At 54.7% G+C, this 23,062-nt stretch overlaps 6 protein-coding genes across 7 annotated transcripts; 2 read left to right on the forward strand and 4 right to left on the reverse strand.

Annotated features, from left to right (window-relative positions):
- Nucleotides 1-136: 136 nt before the first annotated feature.
- PTSG_01643 (ribosomal protein L30) lies at nucleotides 137-1,614 on the reverse strand (the record flags this gene model as incomplete). Its single annotated transcript, XM_004997565.1, has 3 exons — nucleotides 137-311; nucleotides 684-772; nucleotides 1,543-1,614. 3 exons carry the CDS (start codon nucleotides 1,612-1,614, stop codon nucleotides 137-139), a joined length of 336 nt encoding a protein of 111 aa, XP_004997622.1.
- A 412-nt stretch (nucleotides 1,615-2,026) lies between these two features.
- PTSG_11762 (uncharacterized protein) lies at nucleotides 2,027-7,063 on the reverse strand (the record flags this gene model as incomplete). Its single annotated transcript, XM_004997566.1, has 14 exons — nucleotides 6,870-7,063; nucleotides 6,608-6,735; nucleotides 6,178-6,313; nucleotides 5,863-5,946; nucleotides 5,544-5,608; nucleotides 5,049-5,389; nucleotides 4,204-4,807; nucleotides 3,889-3,990; nucleotides 3,568-3,606; nucleotides 3,349-3,390; nucleotides 2,853-2,921; nucleotides 2,549-2,631; nucleotides 2,341-2,407; nucleotides 2,027-2,164 (listed from the first exon to the last, which is right to left on the reverse strand). The coding sequence occupies exons 1-14, from the start codon at nucleotides 6,943-6,945 to the stop codon at nucleotides 2,027-2,029; spliced, it is 1,974 nt and encodes a 657-aa protein (XP_004997623.1). The 5' UTR covers nucleotides 6,946-7,063.
- A 34-nt stretch (nucleotides 7,064-7,097) lies between these two features.
- Nucleotides 7,098-15,390, forward strand: PTSG_01646 (TK protein kinase; the record flags this gene model as incomplete). Its single annotated transcript, XM_004997567.1, has 24 exons — nucleotides 7,098-7,402; nucleotides 7,761-7,892; nucleotides 8,080-8,312; nucleotides 8,468-8,584; nucleotides 8,750-8,878; nucleotides 9,071-9,185; nucleotides 9,542-9,684; nucleotides 9,985-10,069; nucleotides 10,249-10,368; nucleotides 10,654-10,724; nucleotides 10,874-10,934; nucleotides 11,243-11,374; nucleotides 11,652-11,724; nucleotides 12,029-12,117; nucleotides 12,272-12,402; nucleotides 12,636-12,705; nucleotides 12,906-12,956; nucleotides 13,420-13,528; nucleotides 13,750-13,805; nucleotides 13,994-14,077; nucleotides 14,304-14,477; nucleotides 14,692-14,740; nucleotides 14,913-15,001; nucleotides 15,181-15,390. Exons 1-24 carry the CDS (start codon nucleotides 7,262-7,264, stop codon nucleotides 15,388-15,390), a joined length of 2,664 nt encoding a protein of 887 aa, XP_004997624.1. The 5' UTR covers nucleotides 7,098-7,261.
- Nucleotides 15,391-15,761: 371 nt separating this feature from the next.
- On the reverse strand, nucleotides 15,762-18,423 carry PTSG_01647. Of its 2 annotated transcripts, none has more exons than XM_004997568.1 (8): nucleotides 18,293-18,423; nucleotides 18,093-18,147; nucleotides 17,789-17,884; nucleotides 17,356-17,529; nucleotides 17,027-17,212; nucleotides 16,695-16,841; nucleotides 16,313-16,418; nucleotides 15,762-16,055 (listed from the first exon to the last, which is right to left on the reverse strand). In XM_004997568.1, the coding sequence occupies exons 1-8, from the start codon at nucleotides 18,391-18,393 to the stop codon at nucleotides 15,931-15,933; spliced, it is 990 nt and encodes a 329-aa protein (XP_004997625.1). In that variant the 5' UTR covers nucleotides 18,394-18,423; the 3' UTR covers nucleotides 15,762-15,930. The 2 variants fall into 2 exon arrangements, with proteins under 2 accessions (XP_004997625.1, XP_012493082.1); XM_012637628.1 differs by having other exon boundaries at nucleotides 16,313-16,524.
- Nucleotides 18,424-18,588: 165 nt separating this feature from the next.
- On the forward strand, nucleotides 18,589-21,200 carry PTSG_01648 (uncharacterized protein). Its single transcript, XM_004997569.1, has one exon. It carries the CDS (start codon nucleotides 18,792-18,794, stop codon nucleotides 20,736-20,738), a length of 1,947 nt encoding a protein of 648 aa, XP_004997626.1. The 5' UTR covers nucleotides 18,589-18,791; the 3' UTR covers nucleotides 20,739-21,200.
- A 73-nt stretch (nucleotides 21,201-21,273) lies between these two features.
- PTSG_01649 (morn repeat protein) lies at nucleotides 21,274-22,918 on the reverse strand (the record flags this gene model as incomplete). The annotated part of the gene is made up of 6 exons (XM_004997570.1): nucleotides 21,274-21,327; nucleotides 21,476-21,565; nucleotides 21,886-21,978; nucleotides 22,252-22,385; nucleotides 22,499-22,604; nucleotides 22,823-22,918. The coding sequence occupies 6 exons, from the start codon at nucleotides 22,916-22,918 to the stop codon at nucleotides 21,274-21,276; spliced, it is 573 nt and encodes a 190-aa protein (XP_004997627.1).
- Between the last annotated feature and the right edge of the window lie 144 nt (nucleotides 22,919-23,062).

Here is a 23,062-nt window from a genome sequence, read left to right on the forward strand (position 1 = left end):
TCCAAATGAAGTTGGAGCACGTGTCAAGCTGGTTTGTCTGTGGCCAGATTGTCAGGGGATTAGGGTGGCGCGTTTACTCCAACACAAGAACAGCAATGTCTACAGCAACCAAACGATACAGGCGGAGGCAACATGCTTATGCCTGCTGCTGCTGGAGGCTGCGGACAATGTCAGAGTCACCAGGGTCCGTGATGGTGAGGACACCGACGCGATGGTAGCGACCGACGGCCGTGCCAAGCTCAATGTTGTCGCCCTTGAAGTGCTCCACAAGAGACTTGGACAGGAGAGCGTAGTACTCGAGCTCAGACTTCCTGCTCACGCGCCAATCACATGAACAAAAGGCGCACGCCAGGTTGGGGGAAGCAACAGGTAACAAGGCCAGAAAGATGACAGAAACAATAATGAGAACGATACAGAACAAGCAAACCAGTGTGTTGGGTTTGTTGAGTGACAATGAGTGCAAGGGCAATCCCCTTCAAACACAGGTAATGATAGACAGCTACCCACAAACGCACGTACAACTTCATCAACAGCCACACAGCCACAAGCACGACGGCCACCATAACAAGCTCACTGACGCGGGACAATAGTACAGGCTGTTCACAGCCACAGCACAACCAGTAAACAGACAAACACGCGCACAAAACATCCAATATCAGATTTGCGTAGGCCTTTGCACGAACCTCAGAGCGGGGGCGTTGCTGGCGATGATCACGAGCTGTGCCTTGCCAAGACGAAGCATCTTGCGGGTCTGCTTGTAGCCAAGCACATACTGCATTGGAGGGAAGAGCAAGCACAGAGCCGACACAGAAGCATGGCAAACATTGACAATGCGCAACAAAAACAAGGTCAGCAAACGACAATGTCAAACAATGATGCCACGACTCATTCAAACACTGCTTAGAGCGAAGAACGAGCTGCTGGTGCTGACTGTGTGAGCTGATGCGGTCTGCTTGCTGTTTCTGCTGCTGATGGTGTTCTCTACAGTTGCACGCACACCGAAACGAGCAGGTTCAGGCCTTTGCTGCGCCATCATCTCCGTCGTCAGCATCCATCATCTTCGCGCATCACACGCACACGCACAAACAATACACAGGACACACATAAACATGTACAGTTGCCACACTTTCCATCCACACGTCACATTGCTGCAGCGATGCTGGTGCTGGTGCTGTTGTGTGCTTCGAACACGCCTTTGTCTATCTATGGCCATCCATTTCTGCTCATCATGCCTCTCTGCCACTGCGTCTTGAAATGGTGGATGAGACTTGCGCGCCCACAAACTCCTCGGCCTTGCGGCAACACGTGCGTGGAAGACACGTAGGAGTAAACGGGGGTTGCAACGCTCACCGGCACCGACGCTGCTGCTGTCATGGCAGGTGTAGTTGCGGTAGCCGGCAGCCACGTGCACGTGGGTGTGTTTGGGGTTGCTGCTGCTGGGGGTGTTCTGTGTTCGTTGGGTTGTGTGGGTGGTGTGTGCTTTTTTCCACGGATGCTTTGCTCGTTCTAAGCGACAATCACACACTCGCACCTTCCTCATACCTTGCCACTCTTGATCGCGAGAGCGAGCTTGGTGTTGAGGTTATCACCCGTCTTCTTGCCCTTCTTGGCCATGGTGGAGCTTTGAGAGGAGAGAGGGAAGGTGGTCTCGTGTGCTGCTTGTGTTCGAGCTCGCGTGTGGAAAAAGGAACATCCGACAAGATCTTCCCCACAATTCGTATGCCTCTTTTATTATGGACGCTGCCAAGGAAAAATCCTAAAATGCACAAACCTTTCATTTATGAACAGTGCTGACTCAGGCGACCATTTGGGTGTGTGTCTGCGTCTGTGTGTGTGTGTGTGTCTGTGTGTGTGTGTGTCTGTGTGTGTCTGTGTGTGTATGTCTGTGTGTTCTGTCTGTGTGTTCTGTCTGTGTGTGTGTGTGTGTCTGTGTCTGCACGTGTCTGTGTCTGTTTGTGTCTGTCTGTGTGTACAAGTGCTACATGCCCGATGCACAATGATCCTCGGTACTCGCGTCCGCACTTGTTCATAATCGCTCCTGTTGTTGTTCCTGCTGTCGATGTTGCCATGACGCGTCCCCTGATTGCTGGTGGGGGCTCTGTGACTTGATCATATCCATGGTGCGCTGCAGCTCCTCAAAGTTCCATTGCATTCGATCCATTTCCTGTGTGCGTGTTTGCGTGCATGTATGTGTTTGTGAGTAAGCGCTGTGTGCGTTCGCAAGTGTCAAGACCCAACAGCAAGCACACACACCCTCTCAAACACACTCTCTCAAATACGCATGCACACACAGAAACAAACTCCCAACAGAAACACGCATGCACACTGGTGGATACCCACCCGTTGGTGCGAGCTGCGTGTCTCCTCGAGCTCTCGTAACAACTGATCATTGCTCAGCGTGAGCGACCTGTGTCGAGGTGGTGCGCGCGGGTAGAAACAAAACACGTCAGCACGTGTAGCGGTTACGAACGAGCACACGCATGGGACTGTTGCTCCCTTGATCGCTTGTGATCATGTGACATACAAACACATGCACACACGCGTGCACCTGTGACTTTGGCGTAACATCTCCTGTGCCTCCTGCAGGTCTTTCAAGCACGCCTCCTGCCTCGCTTCCGCGGCTCGAGACTCCTACGCCGACACAGAACACACACACAGGAAGACAGACATGAGCTTATGCGTTGATTTGTATCGCACACACATACACACGCGCAAACAGAATGGGAATGCACACGTTCACACCTCACACGCTCACACCTCACACACAGCTGAATCACACAGACACAAACAAGCAACCAACGCACGCATGCGCGCGCACACAAACAAACACAACTGAATCACACACGACAAACTGGTATACGTGCCTGCAGCTGGGCTTTGAGATGTGCGTTCTCTGCTGCCAACTGCGGGCTTTCCGAAGCCTGTTGCGACATCAGAGACGTAAAAAGACATATGAGTGTTGTTCGGCACAAGACAGTGCACCACACGGGCATGCACAGACACATACATGCATCAGCGCACACGTATACACACAACAAACTCTCTCTCTCACACACACACACACACACACACACGCACAACACGTGTACCTGCAGCAATTGGGCTTTCAGCTGTGCAGCTTGGGACTCGTACTGCTTCAGCAGCTACCCCCCAACATTACACACACACACACACAAGCACACGCACACGCAAGCACATGAATATGTGAGCACGCACGTGGTCAAGCGTACGAGATGGACGGACAAGCGAGGAAGACTCACATGCAAGTGTGTCTCAGGTGCGTACTGACTGCAGAGGCAACACCCTCCAACAGAAGAGAAGCAGCGTGCAGGCGGGGAGGCCGCACACCTCGCGAGCATCGAGGAGGACTTGCTTCATCGCGTCCAGCGGCTGTTGGTAGAGCCCCCACGATGGTGACGCACATGCAACACACGCACACAACATGAGCGTGAGTGCAATACGCAGGCGTGATTGCAAGTAGAAACACACACAAAGGCATACATACATGGATTCAGGTGTTCACACAACAAGTATGCGTGTGTGCGTGTGTGTACGCAGGTGAGGCACCTTGAGCGTGTGGTCGAGAGGTAGCCCCATTTCCTGTATCTGTCGGACCGGTGTGGGATATGACATGGCCATTGTGGGAATGGCAGAGTATGGGAGTGCCGTGCATGTGCGGTAATTGGAGAGGGAGAGAAAAGGCGTAATTTGAGCAAGGCTGAGTGAAGGGCGAACAAAAGAATACACGTACACATTAACACACGACAGCACACTCACGTTCACGTACTAGCAAACACATACACACACACACACACATACACACACGCCAACGCACGCTCTGTCTGCCTTGCATCCACTTGCATGTGCATGAGCATGAGGGCACGGTACCATGTTCTTAATGGCAGTGTTGGTGCGGATTGTCTCGTCAACAGCGCGTCGTCGCTCTTCCTCCTCCCGTTGCAGATGCAGCACCGTCCGATCAAGGCTCTCCTGTCATTGGAGATGGTGGTCGTGGTGGTGAAAGATGTGGGTGATGGTGGTGGTGGTGGTGGGCATGAATTGAAAGGGAGTAGAGCAAACGCACATTCACACACTTACACATTCATACACACACATTTACACACATTCATACACACATTTACACACATTCACGCACACACATTTACACATTCATTCACACACACACACACCAAGCACACGTACCTGCAGGGCTTCTGCGTCGTGGAGGCGGCGGCGGTGGGGAGCAATCACGTGCTGCATGACGCTGCTGCTGATACGCGACTGAAACGCGTCGTCCATCGTCTCGGGATTGAGCACCGCCCGCCGGCACAGCGCCATAATCTCAGACACGCACCGCTGCAGCTGTATGGACGCCGCAATCGACATCTCATCATCGCCACCATCACCATACCCACCATCATACCCACCACCACCACCATCATCACCATCCTCAGCACCATTTCCACCACCGCCACCATCGCCGTCGGTGTTGTCGTGGCGTGGTGCTGTTGATCGAGTGGATGCGGCTGGAGTGAGGGCTGCAGTGCCGTCAACGTGATCGCGTCCATGCCGGCGACTGGTCGGCCCCATTTCTCCGCCAACGGCGCTGTCCACTGGCACCCCAGCACCCACCGCACCCACCGCACCCACCGCACCCACGGCGCCCACTGCACGATCACCCTTTCTATCCCCACGCCTACCGCCCGCCCCACCTGCTACCGCTGCTGCTGTTGATGATGCACGACTGCGACCGAGCGGTGACGGTCGCCGACGCCTGCTCGCGTGTGCGCTGGCCGTGCTGCTGACACTGATGATGATGCATGGTGGGGATGTGGTGATGAGGTGATGTGGTGACGTTAGAGGGAGACGGGTTGGTGCTCGGTGTGAAACATTCGCATGCCCGGCTACCAGTACAAGCCTCACTCCAGACCAAACCCTCTCTGTTATGCAAACCACACCACACATCGCCACAACAGTATCCACCACAACAGTATCAAGAACACCATCAAGAACACCCATCACCACGCCGCCTGCCGAGTTGCGCTTACGAGTCCACGGCGAGGGCGTCAATGTGGAGCGGCTGGCTGCCGCTGCCGTGACTGCTGTTCACATCGCCATCACCGCCATCATAATCACCACCACCGCCACCACCATTGCCACTGGGACCGGCGCGTACATCACCGCGTAAACGAGCGCGACTTGCGTTCAGCATGCGCCGCACTGCATCACCATCACCACGACCACCACCACGACCATCACCACGACCGCCACGACGCGTCACACCGTCACTGCCAATGCCATCATCATTGTCATCATCGCCATCATCATCATCAGCCACTTCAGCGCCGCGCCGCCGCCCGCTTGACCGCATACTCGAGGCAGCGGTTCGCTGGAGCATGGGGACATGCATGAGGTGGCGTGGATACAGGGTGGCGTGGAGCGTGTGAGCCGGGACGATGGGTGATAGGAGTATGAATGGTGACGGTGGGTGGCAGAGTGAAGAGGGTTGAACAAGTACATGTCTGAGGATGAGTGGAACGTACAAAGTCGCTCTTGAGCATGCTGCTAAGCTGTACTGTGGTGTCGCCGAAGATCTGTTTCGCAGCACCTTGCAGAATGTGCAGTGTGTGTGTGTGTGTGTGTGTGTGTGTGTGTGTGTGTGTGTGTGTGTGTGTGTGTGTGTGTGTGTGTGTGTGTGTGTGAATATGTGCATGTGTGGGTGTAACGGCAATTGCGAGGAACCACAAGCTATGAGCTGCTGGTTGAGCAGTATTGCCGCTGCACCATGCTCCGTTGGGCCAGACCACGACAGCACAAAGCTAAAAGCAGCACATAACACTTCAAACCACCACAGAAACACACTTTGTTCTCGGTCAGTCACTTCCACGTCGTCCAGCGTTTGAAGCCAGGGCAGGTGGAACACGGTGAACAGCCTGTAGTTGCGGTCTGCAGCATGTTGGGGGGGGGGGGGTGAGGCATGAAAGCAAACAACGATAAACAGCACTGGCAGCATAGCATAGCTTGCAAGTTGTTTGTCCATTGTGTATGTATGTGTGTCTGTCTGTGTGTGTGTGTGTGTCTGTGTGTGTCTGTGTGTGTCTCGCTCTCTTGCTGTGTGACTATGATTGGACGCACACAAGATGGGGCATGTGCTCGCTGCTGTCTTGTGTGACAAACCTGAGCAGACGGGATTCAAGCGAAGGTCAAGTTCACGCAGCTTGCGGTTGTGTTTGAGGCGCAGCAGCTCTTGGCGCGAGGAGACGTTGTTGAAGTACAAGTTGAGGGTCATCAGTTCCGCCAAGTGTTCGAGCCCCTACACAAGGCGGGCGGTAGAATTGCAGCAAGGCATGCAAACAGCAAGTGAGACACACTGCCACTTCAGCTCGCTCACTGCGCATGCAGTCATGCCATGCCACCACGACGGCGCATGCATGAACGAACAATCAAAGTTTGAAATGCCAGCTGGCACACAGAGAGGTAAGACATACATTTTTGCACACGAAAACACATGCACAATCACAGCCAACACAATCGCACAATCACACACATTCCAACACACACACACACACACACACACACACACACACACACACACACACACACACACTTCGGTTGATTCCAGCGCGTTGCAGGAAAGGTCCAGGTCACGGATGCGGTGCATGTGGGCAAGCGACAGCCCAAGTGTCTCAATCTTCTCCACATGAGACCCGGGCAGCGAGAGCGCCCTCACTCGCCCTAAGCGTATGTAGCGTGGTGCGTGTGCGTGAGGTGGGGTCAGGGCTAGGGTTGGCAGACTCTTCATCAACGTGCAACACCGGTGAGCAGCACCCTTGACACACAAGCACACAAGCACACAAGCACACACACACCTTTGTCCTTGGGGCTGATCCCTGCCGCTGTGAGAACAAACGACTCTGTGGCGCGTATGCGCCTCACACTGCCCATCGCTGATCACGGCAGTCCTTCGACCTGTCACGCACAGACGACAACCACTGCCAGTCAGTGGCCGGAGGGGAGGAGGTGGTGTCGTCCTCGCTCAAAAGTCGTCGTGTTTGTAGAAAAGTTGGCGAAGATATGCGATAAACATCAGCAATCGAGCAACAACAACCACAACAACAACAGCTAACTCCTTCTCTTCAACTTTCATCACATCACTCACTCGCAGGTGTCGGTGTTCGCGGTGTTGGGGACACACCGACAGACAGATACACACGAGGACAGCAGTGTGTGAAGCGGGAGCAAAGGAAGAAGAGGAGCAGGCATGTTCCGCCGCAGCCGCAAAACGCTGGAGCGCCAGCCTGCCCAACGCAGCAGTACCGGTCGCTCCATTCACCGTGATTTCACGCACCAGCGTTCACTTGACTCTGCCGTCATCGCTGGACCAGAGTACTTGCAGAAATGGGTGCGTGTGTCTGTGTTTGTCTGCGGTTGTGTTTGTGTATGTGTGTTTGTGCGTGCGTATGTGTGCAAGTGTGTATGTGTGTGCATGTGTTTTTTTTTCTCTCTCTCTGTCGCTCTGTCTCTCTGTGTCTGTCTCTGTTTCTCTCTGTCTGTCTCTGTTTCTCTCTGTCTCTCTCTGTCTCTCTCTGTCTCTCTCTGTCTCTCTCTGTCTCTCTCTGTCTCTCTTCTCTGGCCTGTGTGTCTGTCTGAGAAGGCGACCGCCCGCTGGGACTGCGAGCTGGTGCTACAACGTGTCCGGCATGCGTGTGCACGGACGCATAACTACCTCACACGCCACGATTCGCATCGACTTCTTGCAGGCGCTGGCGCTGTTGTCCAAGGTCGAGAAGCCCGCGTTTCTGCTGTGCAGCAAATTCTTGCTCACAGTGGTGCACAACATCGTCCAGCACCCTGAGAAGCAGCTGTACCGGCGCATGCAGACGTCCTCAACCGTGAGTACAGCAAAGACCGAAGATCTTGGGTTACGCATGCTCCTGTGTGTGTATGTGTGTGTGTGTGTGTGTATGTGTGTGTGAGCATGGCTGCTTACATGCATGTACGTGGGTGGTTTTATGTGCACACACACACACAAATACGCACCTAACACAAGCACACACGCACGCACGCCACGACCGCCAGACTGTGAAGCGAGCGCTGGAAACAGAGGCGGCACAGCGTCTGTTGGACTTCATTGGACTGCAGCGCCAGGGGGACGCGTACATTCTCGACGGAGACCTGTCCCACGATGACCAGCAGCGACTAGAGTGGCTGGAGGAGGCCCTCATCAGCACGCGCAAGAAGCTGTTTGTGCTTGAGGCCTGGGAGCTCTTTGTTCAGGACATTCAGCTCGACCACCGCATTGGCGCTGGAAGGTGTGTGTGTGTGTGTGTGTGTGTGTGTGTGTGTGTGTGCGAGGGGGGTGGGTCTGTCTGTCTGCCTCTCTGCGTGATTGCTTGACGTCTATGTGCGTGGAGCGTTAGCACATGCACACGCACACACCCTCACATCGCAACCTTGTGTGCTGCAGCTTTGGCGATGTGTACATTGGCACCCACAAAGGGCAGCAAGTGGCCATCAAGACGCTCAAAGCGAACGTGCGCCCGGACTTGCGTGAAACCTTCTTCCAGGAGGCAGACATCATGAAGTGAGCAGTTGTGTAGTCACACGTGTATGTGTGTGTGTGTGGTGAAGTGTGATGCAGTGTGGTGTAGTGTGTGAAAAGCTGCACGCGCAAACACACACACGCATGTTTCTTGTTCACACGCACACATTCCAACACAACCACGCACTCCCACCGCTGCTGCCGCAGGACCTTCAAGCATCCCAATGTGCTCGGTCTGATTGGCGTTGTGATGCGCAAGAAACCCAACGTCATTGTCATGCCGCTCATGGACACAAACTTGCAAGACGTGCTGCGCGGCGAAGAGGGCTCTCTCGGGTGGGTAGCGCTCTGTAGTGGGCTCTTGTGTGTGTGTGTGTGTGTGTGTGTGTGTGCGTGTGTGTGTGTGTGTGTGTGTCTGTCTGTCTGTCTGTCTGTCTGTCTGTCTGTGTGTGCCTGTCCGTATGCCTTTCTGCACATGTGTATCTGTCGATGCGTCTGCCCATTCACCGTCTTTCTTTCACCTGTCAGGGAATCGCTGACGAAAGCGATGGAGGTGGCTGCTGGTCTCGAGTACATCCACCACCAGAACATTCTCCACTGCGACCTCGCCGCCAGAAACATCCTCGTCTCAAAGGCGGGACAGGTCAGACGCGACGTGTTGACGTGATGTAGCGGCCCGTGTCGATGTGTGTGTGTATGCATGCGCACTACCGTGTTACTCATGCTCACTCACTCACCCACTCACTCACTCACCCACTCACTCACTCACTCACTCACTGACTCACTGACTCACTCACTCACTCACTCACTCACTCACATAATGACTCACTCACTCACGTACACACACACTCACACACTCACACACTCACTCACTCACTCACTCACTCACTCACTCACTCACTCACTCACTCACTCACTCACTCACTCACTCACTCACTCACTCACTCGGCTCAACGCCACACCTGACATCCCTTCGCCTCCACCAACCACCACCGCCAGCTCAAGATTGCCGACTTTGGCCTTGCGCGCGCCGCGGATTCGCCCGACTGCGACGTGTCCGATCGCACGTTCCCAATCCCCGTCCGCTGGTCCGCGCCAGAGGTCTGGCAGACACGCATCCTCTCCAAGAAGACAGACATCTGGTGAGCACGCGCGCCCGCGGGATTGGCCGTGGCAGGAGGAGAAGAAGGGAGAAGAAGGGGGAGGCGGTGTGTGTAGGTGTATGTACGTGTGTGTATGTGTGTGTGTGTGTGTTAGTGCGGGCTTGGAGGTGTCATCCAACCTTACTTTCCTTCTTCGTTTTGCTTCCCTTCTTTCCTGTCCACTGCGTGCGTGCGGTTGTGCCCCTCCCCCTTGGCACACCTTCGTTTCCTCTCTTGTGTTCACACCATTGCGTGATGCTAACAGCTGGATCCTTGTTCATGTGCGCTGTTTGCTGTCAGGTCATATGGTGTTGTGTTCTTTGAGATCATGACCGCTGGTGCCGTCCCGTACGTGCGATGGAAGAACGCACAAGTCAAGCAGGAGGTGCTTGCATGCATCGTCTCTGTGTATGTGTGTGTGTGTGTGTGTCTATATGACTATATATCTCTGTGTCTGTGTCTGTGTTTGTGCTTGTCTGTGTGTGCCTGATTGCATCATCGTCACTCCTTCTTCCGTGTCATAATCTACTGCATGGCATTTGTCTTGTCCATGCATTGCATCAGGTCGCTGATGGCTACCGGCTCCCGTGTCCGGCAGAATGTCCGGAGGAATTCCACCGCATCATGATGAAGACGTGGAGCGAAGATCCGAACGAGCGCCCATCCTGCACAGACATTGTCCTGGTTGGTGCACGTGCGAGAGAAAGCGAGACTGTGTGTGTGTGTGTGTGTGTGTGTGTGTGTGTGTGTGTGTGTGTGTGTGTGTGTGTGTGTGTGTGTCGTGTGTGTGTGTGTGTGTGTGTGTGTGTGTGTGTGCGTGCATGCGTGCGTCTGTCTGTGTCTGAGTGTGTGTGTGTGTGAACATGTGCGCGCGTCTCCTTGCATCTACCTGTCCGGCGTCCCTGACTGCTCCGCCTCCCCCCCCCCCAAAAAAACCATCCCCGACCCCCTCACCGCTGTTCGCAACAGGATCTGGTTCAACTGAAGACGAAAATGGCAGACAAACTCGCCGAGAAGCGCCGGCTGCAAACCCTCCGCAGGTCCAAACACGTGTTTGTGTGTCTGTGTGTGTGTGTATCTCTTATTGTTGTGTTTGCATTCCCCGGTTTTGATTTTGCAACACCGTGAATGCACGTGATATTCCTTCACCCTCCGCCCTCACACCACATGCGCCCGCTTGTGGTGACAGACAAACGAGTGAAGATCGGCCTGTGCTCAGCAGACAGACGTCTGGCGACCTCGCCCAGAGCGTACGTCTTTGATGCTGCGCACTGATGTCTGTGCCTTGTCTGTGTCTTTGTGGTGTGTGTGTGCGTCTGTGTTTGTGTGTGTGTGTGTGTCTTTGTGTGTCTTTGTGATGTGCTTGTATGTGTGTGTCTGTGTCTTCGTGGTGTGTGTATGTGTACCTGTGCGTGTGTGTTTGCGAATGTTTGCGGTGTCTCTGTCTGTCTATCTGCCTGTCCCTGTGTGCGTGTGCGTGTTCCCAGGCTCCTTTGCCCACTCCATTCAAGGCTCACCAACGCATTCCCAAAACTCACCGACACCATCGCAACACCAGCGAGCCCGCACACCGCGCACTGCGACGGGGCTCGGGCCGTTCACGTTCTTCATGCAGCAGATCAGGGAGCAGAACGAAGCGAACGCCGACGACTCAACGGCACAGGACGACGCCAGTGCGCATGAGGGCACGGTGTGTTTGTATGAGTGAGCGAGCGAGCGGGTGTGTTTGTATGAGTGAGCGAGCGAGTGGGTGTGTTTGTATGAGTGAGCGAGCGAGTGGGTGTGTTTGTATGAGTGAGCGAGCGAGTGGGTGTGTGATTGGGTGAGCGAGTGAGCGAGTGTTTATACGTCTACCTGTGTCTGTGTGTCTGTGTCTATGTGTCTGTGTGTGGCCTATCTGTTCCCATGGTCCCCGTATCCACAAAGTCCCCTGATACCATGATCACCACCATCACCACCATCACCAGGGCGGCGGAGACGAGGCGTTACAGGCTGCCGTCTGGTATCACGGCCGCAGATCAACAAAGATCATCAAGGAAGGTGCGCGCACACGTGCAGGTGGCTACTGCATGGCCACGCTTGCGATGATGGTGGTGGTGTTGATGATGATGACGATGATGATGATGGTGGTGGTGGTGCTGCTGCTGTTGCAAGAAAGTTGTTGGCACTGTTGTTCTGTGTGGCGCTCGCGGTTTTGCTTGCTCACCACAACACACATGCAACGTGCTCTCTGTTGGCCCGCAACTATCCCCGCTTCGGCACACACACACACACACACACACACACACACACACACACACACACACACACACACACACACACACACACACACACAACGTTGCAGTCACCGAGCCTCTGCTGCGAAACGAGGGTGACTTTATGGTTCACGAGACCAGGATTCCCGGAGAATACATCCTGTCCGTCATGTGGCGCGTACGTCAGCCCATGTGTCTTTGCCTGTGTGTACGTTTGTCTGTGCGTGTCTGTGTGGATGTGCTTTTGTTACTCGGCGCTACTTGCCTGCCTCCATCTCATATGCACCCCCTCCCTCTTCCCCTCCCGTCTCACCCTTTCCATCTCTTCCCAGATTCCGTTGCACGTGAAGTTGACAAAGGATCGGCGCGGTGTCATTGCGTGCGGCGATCAGGAGTTTTCCTCCATCTCCGACCTCGTGCAGCATTACGTCAGGACAGGCGAGCCCATCACATATGGATCAAAGTCAGTCCATGCGTTTCGCGTGCGTGTGTGTATGTGTGTGCGTGTGTGTGTGCGTGTGTGTATGTGTGTGTGTGTGTGTGTGCGTGCGTGCGTGCGTGCGTGTGTGTATATGTGTGTGTGCATGTGTTTGTGATGCTGCATGCATTGCGGCGTCCCTCCCACGTGCGGTCTTTCACAATTCTCATGATGACCACCATCTGTCGTCTTATCACCGTCACCACCATCGCCATCAGGCGGCTGATTCTGCGCCGGGCAATTGACCACGACGATCAGATTGAGGGCGAAATCAACGACGCAGACGAGGTGGTGGCCAGTGACAAGTGCCACACTTAACACTTTGCAAAACGATGGATGTACACCTTCAATGGAATGCACACACTCACACACACTTTCACGCATCAATATCAAGTACTCTTTGGTTGTGTTTGCGCATGCGCTGACGGTGTGCTCCTGTGTTTGATGAATGGATGATGTAATTGGAGCTGTGTCTCGGTGATTTGCAGGAGGATGATACGGGAACGCGCCGCGACCATCACGTCTTCATCTCATATCAGGTACAGACACGTGCACCTGTGTTGCTGTGATGATGACGATGTATATGACCCGCAAGCTTTCATTGCACTGACATTGCCCAAACCTCATCGTTGTCACCATCCCATCACCATTGATCTTCATCCCCACCATTGTCATCACCATCACCCTCATTCTTGTCAATCACCATCATCATAATCATCGTCATCGTCATCATCATCATCATCATCATCATCATCATCATCGTCATCATCATCATCATCATCGTCATCATCATCATCATCATCATCATCATCATCATCATCATCATCGTCATCATCATCATCATCATCATCATCATCATCATCATCATCATCATCACCCTCATCATCATCATCATCATCATCATCATCATCATCATCATCATCATCATCATCATCATCATCATCACCATCACCCTCATTCCTATCAATCACTATCATCATCACATCACTGCCATCGTGACAGGTTGAGACGGAGGGTGCGCTGGCGCGCGACGTGTACGATGCAATGCAGTCCACAGAGTCTGCAGGATCAAACCTCATCTGCTTCCTTGACCAATACGACCTCAGCCAAGGTGCGTGCCGGCCCATGTGTATCTGCCTGTCTGCCTGTATCTCTGCGTGTATGTGTGTGTTTGTCTCTCTGTGTCTCTGTCTGTGCGTCTGTCTATGTGTGCGGGTCTAGGTGTGTGTGTGTGTGAGACATGCTTGTCTGCGAGCTTGCGAATCCCTCTCCCCTTTCCGCTTCATCCACTAAATGCCCCTCCCTACCACCCTCGCGTTGTCTGCTCGCTAGTCCCTGGCGAGGACCCGTGGCTTGGGGGAATTCGCAGTGCCATCCTCAGCGCAAAGGTGCCCATATACACATCATGTACACATGCACATGAACACACACTCACACTCACGCACTCACTCTCTCTCTCATACACATACATGAGTACATGTACACGTTATCCATTCCATTCTACCTTCACTGTTTGCGTACCATCTCCACCTTTCTTCTCCTTCGCTTCTCTGTTTCTCCTTTGCACTTTGCACAGGTGTTTCTCGTGCTCATCTCTGAGAACGCTCTGACACTCACGCAAACGGACGACTTTGACGGCACGCTCGTCATGCAACTTGCGGTGCGATGATGATGACTGTGGTGATGGTGATGATGGTGGTGGCGATGACGACTACTACGTCCCTGTAGAGGAGAAGGGGGGGGTGGTTGTTGTCATGGTGTTGGACACACATCGCGACAACTTTGTGCTTGTTCCAGACGCTTTTTCTCACGCCACGCACACAATTTCATGCACACACTGCATACACATGCAAACACAAACACGCATGCACACCCCATATGCACAGGCTGCTGTCGACCTGCACAAGAAGAATCAGATTCAACTCGTGCCGGTGTTTGTCGGACGAAACATCCAAATCAACCACCCGTCAAAACCAAACAAGGTCTTCACCGTCTATGACAGTTATGATCTCTTTGACGCTTCGGATTTCCCAGACGACCCCGTCGCCGAGGACTGGCAGGTGTGTCTGTGTCTGTGTCTGTGTGTCTGTGCCTGTGTGTGTCTCTGTGTGTGTGTGTGTCTGTCTGTCTGTCTGTGTCTGTGTCTCTGTCTGTGTCTGTGTCTGTGCCTGTGTGCGTGTGTGTTTGTGTGACTGTTTATCTGTGTGTGTGTCTGTGTGCCCATTCCTTCCCCCACATTGATGCGATGTTTTCGTCCGTTGCGCCAATCACCAGATGACGACCCGGCAGGTTCTGGATTACATCTTCTCACTCCGAGACGAAGGTGCAGTGGCAGAAGCGAATGTTCAATTCATTATTCACTCACACACACATTCACACACGCACGCGCACACACATTCACTCACACTCACACACACAAAACACACACACACATTCGCTCATTCACTCACGTCTTCCACTCTGTGCGTGTGTAAATGTGTGCGTATGTGTGTCAGGATTTGTCCTCAACCCGGAAGAGGACGACATTCAGTCGCTCTGCAATTCAATCGTCGAAAAGTGCTTGCAGAGGGATCCACAACTCCTGGTGCGTGCACACACAAAACCACACACACACACACGTACACCACGCGCTTGTAGACATGCGTATGTCGCCAGGTGTCTGCATGTTTGTGTCTTGTATGATTGATCGGTATGCCTCATCTGGCTTGCACACACACACACACACACACACACAAAACACACACACACACAAAACACACATAGGAGGCGAACAACACGCAATCTGTAACGGGCGGTGATGGCGACAGCGGCAGCACAACGCCGAAGAAAGCAGAGAAGAAACAGCAGCAGCTGTCTGTGCCCACGAGCGAAACACCAGAGAGCAAACCGCAGTACCTCAGCAGCAGCCACGCAACGCGCATGCGCCTGTCGCGAAGGAGGACCAAGTGGTATCAGGAGGACTCCTCTGCATGATGCAATATGCAATATGCATGGACTTGTGCAAGGTATTCGCCTTCGCCATCGTCCCGCATGTTTCTACCCCAGCATGGCTTGTTCGCTCACATGGCTGTTTCGTTGCTTGTTTGCTGGCTCACTTGCTTGGTGGCTTGCTTGTTGGCTTCCTAATGTCTGTCCTTTCGACAATGTTGTTTGTTCCCTGATTTCGCGTACGTGCGCATGTGTGTGTGTCTGTGTGTCTGTATGTCTGTGTCTGTGTCTGTGCGTGTGTGTGCGCATGTGTGTGTTTGTGCGTGCGTGCGTGTGTCTGTGTCTGTGTATGTCTGTGTGTGTCTGTGTTTGTGTGTGTGCATACAACGACCTGTCCCTACACATTCCATGTCAGGTTGCGTTTCGTGTGTATTTTGAGGGTTGATTTCAATTACGTACACCATTAGCGCAGCTTGCTGCCATTAGATCCATCCACTACAACACACCATATTACGGCCAAGTTGCATGTTCGTCTGCTGCGGACATGATTGGCTGTAAGCTGCTGATTCGATGCCACACGCCAGCCTACGACGATGTCACAGCCTGTAGGAGCCGACACAGGCGCACATCAAAGTCAGCAACACCTGCATATCCCGGAAAGTAGTTGACGTCAACAACATGGAGGTTGTGGGTGCCGGCCTCAACAACAGCTGTTTCGTTGGGTGAACACCACGTTGTAGAACACGTGGGGGGGGGGGCGATTGAGGAGGCGTGGGGCAGGTGGTTGTGGCGTTGCGGTGAATGCATTGCGTGCGGTGATCGTGCTGAGCGTGTCGTGAGGCAGACAAGCAGAAGCAAGCACACACATGCACACAAAAACGCGCACACGTAAACATACACAAAACATAGTCAAGAACACACGCGCGCACACGTAAACATATTCAAGAACACACACGCGCACGCTGACCGTCAATGCCAAAGAGAGAGAGGCCAAACTCCTCGCGCACAGCCGCCACCATTGCAGATACGGTGTCATCGTCGACTACACGCTCCCGGAGCAAGTGCGCACCGGCCTGCCAAGGCGATGAAGGGTGAGGGGAGGAAATGGAGTCATTGTTGGTACTTGTCCGTGTCTTGGGGGTGGTGTTGGTGGCAAGACGAGGAGGGGACGGTTTGTCACTAAGGGATGCGGCACAGAAAGATGTGCATTGCATGCACACAGAGTGAAAGAGAGAGAGAGAGAGATGTGCACGCGCACGCGGACGCAGATCCACAACGCACACACACACACACGCACACACACACACACACACACACACACACACACACACACACACACACACACACACCACGTTGAGGTGTGATTCGGAGTGTGGCTTTGAGACATCGTGGCTGTCAAAGGGGATGCAGAGAGGCGCATGGGTGGCGCTGTTGTGCTGCAAGTTGCGGATGGAAGGGCGGTGGCAGACCGTGAACGAGTCACCAACCACAAACACCTGCACATCACATATACAAACGGAAGGTGTGGGTAGTTGGTGGTGGTGGGTGAGATGATGAGGAGAACGCTCAATTGACCGGAAGGGTGGCACCTTCATCCACAGTCACAAACGTTCTCATACGTGTGTACATTCCCGCACATCCCCGCACGCGCAATATGCAAGCACAAGAGCAATTTCCAAACCTTGATAAGCACCGCGTTGTGTGGGACGAAGGTTTGCGCGATAAAAGGCGGTGCAATGGAGGGGCTCGCTTGTGTGGACAACAGCAAACACATTTCGTGCGCTGCTTTGCTGCCGTGTGCGGTGACAGACTTGCAGATCACAGGCACCTCTACGCCGGCCTCGCTCAGCCGGGCTTCCAGGTTGGCCTGAACGGCATTGCACATCAAGGGGGGGGGGTTTGTGCAGTCGCTTAAGACGCTGAATAGCATTGATGCAGTGCACAACATGAAGTTCAAGGTGTCCTGCACGCACGAACACACGCACCACACATGCACACACTCGCACGCACCAGGTCGTCCTGAGAGCGAATGACGGCGGAGGTTGGAGTGGTGATGCGCCAGGTTCCGTGTGTTGTCGTACATTGTCGCAGCTTGGTGAAGGTGAGTTCTCGGTCCAACAACACCTCACTCCTGGCCAAGGGATCCACGACGACGCACGAGCTTGGTTGTGAAGCAATAAACGCCTGAACGCATGTATGTGAGCGAGTGTGCATATGTGTGTGCGTGCGTGCGTGTGAGCGAGTGTGCACATGTGTACGCGCGCGTGCGTGAGCGAGTGTGCATGCGTGCATGCGTGAGGGAGCGACGATGCTTTCATTTCTGTTTAGATAGGCGCACAGCAAAGGTGTGGTGTTTCACACAGACGTGCAAGTGCTTAAGCACACGCGTGTACACACATCCACGTATGCATGCCTTGGCACAGAAGCACGACCGCTGGTTCACCTTGAAGGCATCGATAATGCGAGCTGCTTTCTTGTCCCCTTGTCGGCTAAGCGCTGCAAACTCAGTCACCTTGTGTACAATCACATCGTAGGTATTCTGCGCTCCACACAGCAATGCAGGGCACCATGGAAAAAAAAAAAAAAAACAACGCAACCGACCACGATGAGAAGAACGAGAAGACACGCTTGTACTACCCCACCCCCAGCGAACCTGCGGAGGCAAGTGCACATGGTTGCGATGCAGCCGTATCGCACAAACCTCCCTCACGCAGCACCAGCCACATGGTCGCCAAGAGCATACGCACCTCTCGAACCGCCTCCAAAGCATCTACTTCAGCGACATCGCATATCATGCCATACCTAGGCATCATGTCATGTCATGTCATGGGCGAGTGAGAAGCAGAAACCAATGCAACACGAGTGCTCGATTTCCATATGCATACACACATCACACCCATCACACACATCACACCCATCACACACCTCACACACATCACACACTCACTTGCGTGCAGTCTTGATGACGCGCTGCAGGTCAATGTGCCGCTGCTTCTTGGCACTGATGACAAACAACACGGACACGGACGCACACGGCTCATCCATCATTGTCTGTTTTGTGCAACAGCTGGGCGAGCCGTTACTGAGAAAAATGCTGTATGCCTTCATGTGATTTTCGCGGCCCAGCGTTGGTTGTCGACTTATTTCAGTCTCTGTACGAACCCGATGAGAGCACTGGTGGGTGTCTTCGTGTAATTTTCCGCAGTACTCGCGACGTGCAACCCACTTTACTTTGTTTTGTGGCTCGAGCAGCATTCAGGCATTCAAACATTCATGGTGGTGTCAGCGCGTTGGGTGGCACAATCAAAAGAAAACAGTTCCCACGAAACGGCTTGCATGCCTCTCCCTCGCTTGCTCGCAGGCGAGGTTCACTTCGCGCGCCAACAACAACGACAACGTGTTCACGCTGCTTGTCACAACGACACCATTGTACACACCATTGTTGTATGTACACCGCCATTGAACAGCAGCCCCACCATTGTACAAACTGCCACCACTTTACCGCCAACAATCACCACCACAACCACCACGACACAGCACACGCCGCTCCCGCCATGTGTCGCCTGTCGCCCCTGACAGCCTTGCTGTGCGTCGCCACGCTGCTGGTGGCTGGAGCTGCTGGCTTCGCGCCCTTGGAGGACCATGTGGCCGCGTTGGAGCACGCTGCGGAACATGGCACCCGCGTGTTCATCGCCATCAACGCCGACTGTGAGACCGCCAAGCGCATGGCGCCCGCCATCGCGAAGAGCTGGTATCGCGAGGGCCAGCCCGCGCGGTCGTACGTGACGGCGCGCCTTGTTGTGGGGAACAGCGCAGACGGCGGCCGCTTGTCGTCCTGCACGGGTGACCACGACCTGGAGCGCTCCCTCATCACATACGTGCCGTGGTGCGAGGACTCGTACCCGCCCGTGGCCAAGGTTCTGTGCATGTGGGAGTGGATTCGGACGACGTGGCGCGATTCCTACACGCATTTCATGAAGATTGACGCCGACACGCACCTCAACCTGGATAACTTGCTGATCCTGCTGCGCAGCATGCCCAAGAACAAGCAGCTCTTCGCGGGCGCGCGGGGCTTTGGACGTGGCGCCGATAACGGCAAGGTCCCGCCCTTTTGCCTCGGCCCCGCTTACGTGGTCACGCGCGCCATGCTGGACGCGCTCCCGAAGACCATGGGCAACCCCAACGGCCCTTCCATGCCGCCCAACTCGGACCGCGCCTTCTCCCTCGTCGTGCAGCGGCAAACCAACATCACCTGCATGGACAACGTCCCCGTGCAGTTCAAGTGGGTGTTTATGAACCGGTACTGGGAGATCGCAACCAACGGCACCATTGTGCGCAAGGCCGTGACGGAGGATGGCCAGATGGTGCTGCCCCTGCCCAGGGGCGACGGCGGCTTCTTCAGCAGCTTCGTGCGCGCCGTATCCGTGCATCCGCTCAAGACGCCCGAGGACATGCTCGAGTTTGACAAGCGCGCGCGCCGCCTCCGCCTCCCGCTGTTCACCATTCCGCCGCCCGTGCCCGAGGAGGTGGCCAAGCTCGTCTCCCCGCTCTGCGTGCACAATCCGGCACGCCAGTACGAGCTGTGCGGGCTGTCGCTGCGCGAGTGCCCCGTGCTCATGCCGCGCGCCAAGCCGCGCACCCTCGACAGCATCAGCACCCACGTCATCTACCTCCCGTCCCGCCCCACATCCGTCATGCGCGCCACCAACCTCACCCGCTGGCTCGACGTATTTGGCTTTGAGGCGCGCATGTTTGCCGGCGTGGACGGCCCAGACACCCTCGCCGACGCGGCCAAGCTCACCTCGCCGCTCTCCGCTGCGGAGATTGGGGTGCGTGAGTCGTACAAGAGCCTGCTAGCCGATATCCTACGTGGCAACGGCGATGGGCTGCACCTGTTCCTGGAAGATGATGCGCAGCTCTCGCCAAACTTTGCCGAGGGCCTGAGCCGGCGGCTGCGGTCGCCGCGGTGCGGTGGGTACCTGCGCGTGGCGCCCGGCGGTGCGCTGCTGCTGGGCGGCACGGTGTGGCGCAACGGCACATATCCCAAGCTGTCCACGCACACCAGCGGATGGAAGCAGATTGACGACGAGATGAAGCGGCACGGCGGCGACAACAAACTCTGCTACAATGTGGCAGCGGCAACTGAGGGCACCTTTGCCTGGCTCGCAGACACAGCCACGCTGCGGCTCGTGTACTCATGGCTGGTCAACCCCAGCTATGCCGACAGGCCTGCCAGCCAGATGTGGACGCAGCTGGCAGAGGCCGGCGTCTCTGTCCGCGCGCTCTTGCCGCCACTCGTGATCCCGGAGGTGGAGGACTCCATCACACACACGGGCGCAAAGTTCACCGACATGCAGGCCCGTGCGCGCATACACCGCTGGTCCTTCCAGTGAAGGTGGCACGGGAAGGGAAGGGGAGGTGGTTAAGGGGAGAGGGGAGAGCTAGGGAGAGACTAAGGTAGCGCACGCGTAACATATGTGTGTGTGTGTGTGCGTACGTGCTTGCGCGTGTATGTGTTGGTTTGTAGGCGATGCCGAAAATGTTTAGATGAGGCGGGGCGAGGAAGGTGGACGGGTTGATGCAAATTTGTTTGGAAGTGGTGAGGAGAGGCAGAGGCTATGGCCAAGAATCGACAGTGGACGGTAGTGGAGCACGCTTGATTGGTATCACTCTTATTGCATGTTAATCTGAACCAGCTTTTCCTTACACTCTCTGATTTACGTTAGCCTAGTGCAATCGTGTGTGTGTGTGTGTGTATGTGTGTGTGTGTTTGTAGCGCGTTGGATGACTCTTGCTCTTCTTTGTTATCGTGCGTGTACCATCCCCTTCGACAATAACGTGACAATCGACAAGAACTTCGTTTTATGAACGATGCAAGATGATGAACAGCAAGTGCCGGCAACAAACACACACACACACACAGGGCGATTACTCCAGTGCAGACAACGACTGCCCCACCCATCTCATGTTTCTCTGGCCGTCCTGTTGATGATGCACCACAACGGATTTGGTGGTGAGGAGGAGTGGGAAGGGCGTTGCAGGGTGGACAGCAAGTTTGGAAACAAATCACCATCATCACGGACACACACACACACACACACACAACCCCACGCGTGTGTGGTGAACATACCTCCTCAGGCTCCTCTGATGTGTCGGCAACGACATACTCGCCGGCCTGCTCATACCCGCGGTTGAACACAAACTTGCCGGGACCAAGCGGCTGATGGCCGTATGTAGGGGACGCAAAGAAGTTGGCCGTGGTTTCAGGGCGGAAGCACCGGTGAGAGGGACATGAACACCGAGATGGTACCCGTGTTCACTGTGTGCATACACAGAAACACAGAAACAGAAACACACACACGCACGCACACACACACACACACACACACACACACACACACACACACACACACACACACAACACACATACGCACACACAACACACACACGCACACACAACACACACACACATACACAGATACACCCCCCACTTGAACCTGCGCCGAAGACCACACGAGACAGAGATCCAGTGTCTCATACCTGGTCATCGACGAAGGTTCCCTGGAACTCCATGTCGGCGTAGACGAGCTTGCCGTCACCAACACGGTTGCCCCTCGACCATGTGCCAATGTACTGCACAGCCAACCAGCCGCACGTGGAATGAAAACAGTGCATGCGCCGTTACAAAACACGTGGTTAGGCAACACATGTGCAAAAGGGGTCACTCAAACACGTTTGCACACCCACACACCCACACACACACACACACACACACACACACACACACACACACACACACACACACACACACATGCGTTAGCAGGTATGGCGGGGACTCCCAAGCGCAATTCAAGCAGAGAGCACGAAACCGGTCACTCATGCAAGAAAGATGCATTCATGCGTTACCTTGGCCCCCGACTCTGCATATGTGTACGTGCCCTGGCCATGGCGCAAGCCCTCTTCCCATTCGCCCTCATATGTGTCGCCGTTTGGGTATGTGTAGGTGCCAAAGCCATGGCGAAGGTCGGCCTTGAATTGCCCTGGAAACACCGGGGGGGGGAAGTAAGACAAATCAGTGAAGTGGATCAAAGGGACACAGTTGCAGTGCATCCCCGATGGGTATGGCGATGTTTTGGTGTCAGCATTCTCTCACCTTCGTATTTGGAGCCATCTGGGAAGTAGAATGTGCCCTCGCCGTCCTTCTTGTTCTGCACATAGGCCCCTTCATACCGGGCACCGTTCTTGAACTGGTACACGCCCTACAACACGTCATCAACAGTTGGAACACAAGCACGCCCACACGCAGACATCCATGTGTGAGGGTGTTGTGGACGAAAACCCGTCCCCGAGCTCAAGGGCCAGACTGTGTTGAGGCACCACAAGAACATGGTCGAGATTCTCGAGCGAGAACGACAAGCTGTGTGCTGGAACACTAGAGACGTATGGTGTGATACACGCACCTGGCCGTGTCGCTGACCATCGACGTAGTCACCCTCGTACGAATCGCCATTTGGCAGGACGGCACGGCCCTTTCCATGGCGGGCCCCTGTGTCTGGGTGTCGGTCACCTTCATAGGTCTGCGTGTGTGTACGTGTGTGTCGTTGTGTGTGTGTGTGTGTGTGTGTGTGTGTGTGTGTGTGTGTGTGTGTGTGTGTGTGGTTGTGTGTGTGTGTGTGTGTGTGTGTGTGTGTATGTGTGTGTGGTTGTGTGTCGTCGT

Source organism: Salpingoeca rosetta, assembly GCF_000188695.1.
Source record: "Salpingoeca rosetta unplaced genomic scaffold supercont1.3, whole genome shotgun sequence".
NCBI classification, from domain to species: Eukaryota; class Choanoflagellata; order Craspedida; family Salpingoecidae; genus Salpingoeca; species Salpingoeca rosetta.